Below are 5,316 nucleotides of genomic sequence, written 5' to 3'. Positions count from 1 at the left end.
CTTATTTCTAGATAATTCTTTCCCTCATTAAAGATGTTTTATAATATAAATCATATTTATGATGATATTCAACAACTTGAAAAATAAAAGAATGGAAAGAATAAAGATCCAATTTATACTTTGAAAATCCATTTTCTTGGAACAAAACATTAAATATGGTACTCGAAATAATATAACAACAAATATTCATTGTAGTAAATTCAAAACTAGACTTTTAAGTGAACTTACATACACATAATGTTATAATGAAAATAGAGTAAAGCAACTCTAAATTTGATGATATATATTATGATAAAAATCTAGAAGGACACAAAGCTTTCTATTACTGTAATAAATTTGTGTTATAAAAGTAGGAAAACTGAATACATGGTCCAAGATGTTGTGAACACTTCGTCTATGATTCAGGACAGAGCAGAAGAAAACTTGGTACTTGTTTATAGGTTACAGACAAAAAAGAGATGCCTTTACAAGACATGGACATAAAGCTTTTTCCCTTATTTTCTTATATATCCTTGGCCTTGGCTCCGCTCGAATAAAGACTCGGCTCGTTCAGATGCCCAGGGCCTTAAGTCAAAATAACGAGCAAATTTCTCCCAGCACACCTACAATAGCTGCGCACAGTCCTATGTAAATAAAATTTTCAAATCTAAGCAAAATCCCAATTTTATTTATATTTGCAAAGAAAAACAAGGTGGAATCGTAGAGCGATCAATCCATCACCAATACACACTACAATACTAGTCCTATGTAAATAAAATTTTCAAATCTAAGCAAAATCCCAATTTTATTTATATTTGCAAAGAAAAACAAGGTGGAATCGTAGAGCGATCAATCCATCACCAATACACACTACAATACTAGGTGCATTGAATATTTCTAGGTCAACAATAGTTATATATTGTGTATGTTCAATGTTCTACACAAAGATCACAACAGTTAAGATATCTATGTTTTCCACTAAAATATGCTACAGAGGATACAATTCATTTGCACTTGCTGGTAATTACAATGTGCATTTTCTTTTCAAACGACATATTCCATACACAACTACAATACTCACTAAGAAAACCATAGTGAATTTTCACTAAAATATGCTACAAAGGATACAATTCATTTGCACTTGCTCGTAGATACAATGTGCATCTTAACTTTCCTAATCTGTTGGTCGGTATGGATAAGGATAGCATTGTCGGTCCTACCAGCTCGCCCTGTTCGCCCTGATTTATGCACAAAAATATCTGAAGTTGTTGGGAGCTCATAATTAATAACAAGATCCACATTAGGAATATCAAGACCAAATGCAGCGACATCGGTAGCAATTAGCAGATTAAAACACCCCTCACGAAAGCCAGCAAGAGTCCTCTCTTGCTGATTCTGTGAGATATCACCATGAAGAGGTTCACATGCAAGTACCCGACCCAGTGCCACCGACAAACTATCCGCATCTGAGTTTGTTTGAGTGAATACAATACATTTGCCCCTTTGGCATATTCAGTTATCAATGGGTTGAGAATTGAGCGTTTCCCATAGGTGGATGCAACAATATAATAAAGTGAGATTTCTTCTGGAAAATTCTGAGATGATTCACCAACACGATCGATAAAAATTGGATCCTTTAAATATTTCCTCAAAAGCCTCTGCACCCAGACAAGCATTCTAGCAGAAAAAAACATACTCTGACGCCTTTTCGGCCATCTTTCCATAATCACCTCAACATTTTCATCAAATCCCACATTCAGCATCTGGTCAGCCTCATCCAAAATAATAAACTGTACTTCTGACAAGACTAATGCACCACGATATGGTACTCGAAATAATATAACAACAAATATTCATTGTAGTAGATTCAAAACCAAACTTTTAAGTGAACTTGTAGACACATAATGTTATAATGAAAATAGAATAAAGGTGGTCTAAATTTGATGATATATATTATGATAAAAATCCATAAGGACACGAAGCATTCTCTTACTGTAATAAATTTTGTGTTATAAAAGTAGGAAAACAAAATACATGGTCCAAGGTGTTGTGAACATTTCCTCTATGATTCAGGATAGAGCAGAAGAAAACTTGGTACTTGTTTAGAGGTTATAGACAAAAAAAAATTCCTTTGGAAGACATGGACAGAAAGTGTTTTCCCTTATTTGCTTATATATCCTTGGCCTTGGCTCTTCTTGAATAAAGACTTGACTTGATCAGATGCCTAGGTCCTTAAGTCAAAATAAAGAGAAAAATTCTCCCAGCACACCTGCAATAGTTGCGCAGAGTCCTATGTAAATAAAATTGCCAAATCTAAGAAAAAAAATCAATTTTTTTTATATTTGCAAATAAAAACAAGGTGGAATCCTGGAGTGATCGGTCCACCGCCAATACACTCTACAATACTAGGTGCATTGAATATTTCTAGGTCAACAATAGTTATATATTGCATATGTTCTATATTCTGAACGAAGATCACAGTAGTTAATATATCTATGCTTTTCACTAAAATATGCTACAGAGGATACAATTCATTTGCACTTGTTGGTAATTACAATGTGCATTTTCTTTTCAAATGACATATTCCATACACAGCTACAATTACTCACTAAGAAAAATAGAGTGAATTTTCACTAAAATATGCCACAAAGGATATAATTCATTTGCACTTGCTGGTAAATACAATGTGCATCTTAACTTGCCTAATCTGTTGGTCGGTATGGATAAGGATAGCATTTCGAGTCCTACCAGCATGCCCTATTCGCCCTGATATATGCACAAAAATATCTGAAGTTGTTGGGAGCTCAAAATGAATAACGAGATCCACATTAGGAATATCAAGACCAGATGTAGCGACATCGGTAGCAACCAACAGATTAAAACAGCCCTCACGAAAGCCAACACGAGTCCTCTCTCGCTGATTCTGTGAGATATCACCATGAAGAGGCTCACATCCAAGTACTCGACCCAATTCCACCAACAAAATCTCTGCATCTGACTTTGTTTGAGTGAAAACAATACATTTTCCCCCTTTGGTATATTTAGTTATCAATGGGTTGAGAATCAAGCATATACCATAGGTGGATGTAGCAATATAATAAAGTGAGATTTCTTCTGCCAACTTCTGTGATGATTGACCAACACGATCGATAACAACCAGATCATTTAAATATTTCCTTGAAACCCTCTGTAGCCAGAAAGGCATTGTAGTAGAAAAAAAGCATACTCTGACGCATTTTCAGCCATCTTTCCATAATCACCTCAACATCTTCATCGAAGCCCACATTTAGCATCTGGTCAGCCTCATCCAAAACAATAAACTCTACTTCTGACAAGACTAATGCACCACGATTGATTAGATCAATGATGCGACCAAGTGTTTCAACAACAACATCTAAACCCCTTCTAAGAACATTTATTTGACTCATTATAGGTACACCCCCATAACAACAAAGAGTATCTAGGCTTGGAGCAGATTCTTGGAATTCCTTGTCAACTTGGCATGAAAGTTCTTGTGTTGGAGCCAAGACAATTGCCAAGGGATAGGATCCACGCCCATTCTTATGGTTGTGAATGATTTTGTCCAAGACTGAGATTCCAAAGGCAAGAGTTTTTCGAGTTCCTGTCATGGCATGATCAATCATGTCACAACCTTGCATTACTGGTTTCAACACTGCTTTTTGAATGGGGAACAATCTAGTAATACCACGCCTATCGAGAGAATTAATAATTTCTTCATCAATTCTGAGCTTGGCAACATGAAAACCTTCATCGTCATCGCCGACTTTCTTTTTGGCTCTAAATTTTTGTATCATAGTCGCCGTATCTTTTCCGAGGCATCTCAACCTCCTGACACCCGAGAGGCATGGCTCTCATCCTCTGCGATTGCATATTCCACCAACAACTGGGAGCCCACACTACAATCGAACGCTTCGACTGGAGCGTGGAAGCATCTAACCTAGCTAATATCGTCGTTGATGATATTAGATCTCCTGATGTCATACTGACTGGCGGATTGTAGGCTTCAGAGGATTGAAACACTTCAAGTGAAACCCCAAGAGAACGGTGACAAAGGGTTTATCAGAACGAGATTCTTTAGAGGAAACGAACATGAGGATAATCAAAGCCCTGTTGGACCTCCTCCATTGAGGGATTTTAATAGGGAAAAAATTGCAACGGCTTTGGCTACCTTTGAACTCAGTTGTCTGCCTGCCATGTTGTTCAAATTCGGAACAATTGAAGCAGCCACGTCATACTGACTGGTGAATTGCAGGCTTTGGAGGACTGAAACCCTTTAAGTGAAACCCCGAGAGACGGGCGACAAAGGGTTTATCAAAATGATATTATTTAGAGGAAACGAATACGAAGAGAATCAAATCCTTGTTGGTCCTCCTCCATTGAGGGATTTCAATAGGGAAAAAGCCGTAACGGCTTTGGCTGCCTTCAAACTCAACTGTTTTCCTACCATGCATTTCAATTTCGGAACAATTGAAGGAACCACGTTGTAGTGGCTAGCAGATTGTAGGCTTCAGAGGATTGAAACCCTTTAAGTGAAACCCCGAGACACAAACAACAAAAGGTTTACCGAAACGAGATTCTTTAGAGGAAACGAACATGAGGAGAATCGAAGACCTATTGGTCCTCCTCCATTGAGGGATTTCAATAGGGGAAAAGCCTCAACGACTTTGGTTGCTTTCGAACTCGGTTTTCAATAGGGGAAAAGCCGTAGCATCTTTGGCTGCTTTCGAACTCAGTTGTTTACCTGGACCATCGATTCTTTATCCCAATCTAGATACATGAAATCACTAACACTTTCAGATAAAGAGAGGGCCGTATTTCGTAGCCAGGCGAAAGAGAAGAGAGATTTGTATCAGCGAGTGAGTTAGTTAGGTAGTTAAGCGTAAATAGGGGAGATAATAGATCTAATGACCTAAAACATTTCAATCGTCTAACATTTGATTTGATAGTGTAGATGAGTACACAGTGGCAGTTAGGAGAGTTGTTTTAGATTTGAGTTTATTTTTTGTAGGTTGAGTTCTAAAATGATACATGTTATCCAGGGTTTACTCGCACATTAAACTTAAATACCACAAAAATTAGTTTTTTGTTTCATTTCTTTTAATTTTATTGTTGTTCCTTATATTGTATTTATTTTACTCACACATGTGGTTTATTGAGAATAATTTGACTTGATCATGTTCTTTAATCTTTGACACAAATTTGATTTAATTTTTCTCCAATATTTATTATTTAGAAATTCTTAAATTAAATATTCTAATTGTTTGTGCAGAGTAAATTAATAATGGTACTTGATGTCTTATTATTTTAACTACACAT

The 5,316-nt window shown here is 36.5% G+C and overlaps 1 protein-coding gene across 1 annotated transcript; it reads right to left on the bottom strand.

Moving 5' to 3' along the window:
• Nucleotides 1-820: 820 nt before the first annotated feature.
• LOC149151010 (DEAD-box ATP-dependent RNA helicase 53-like) lies at nt 821-4,752 on the bottom strand. Its single transcript, XM_089439235.1, is given in 3 exon segments — nt 821-1,481; nt 1,484-1,709; nt 3,240-4,752. Coding segments are annotated over 3 exon segments (1,152 nt in total). The 5' UTR covers nt 3,795-4,752; the 3' UTR covers nt 821-1,110.
• Nucleotides 4,753-5,316: the final 564 nt, after the last annotated feature.

This window comes from Pinus tabuliformis, chromosome 9 (genome assembly GCF_031772625.1).
Source record: "Pinus tabuliformis cultivar Carrire ecotype Pingquan chromosome 9, CPIR1, whole genome shotgun sequence".
In the NCBI taxonomy this organism is placed as follows: Eukaryota; Viridiplantae; Streptophyta; class Pinopsida; order Pinales; family Pinaceae; genus Pinus; species Pinus tabuliformis.
This window is presented reverse-complemented; position numbering and strand designations above follow the sequence as displayed.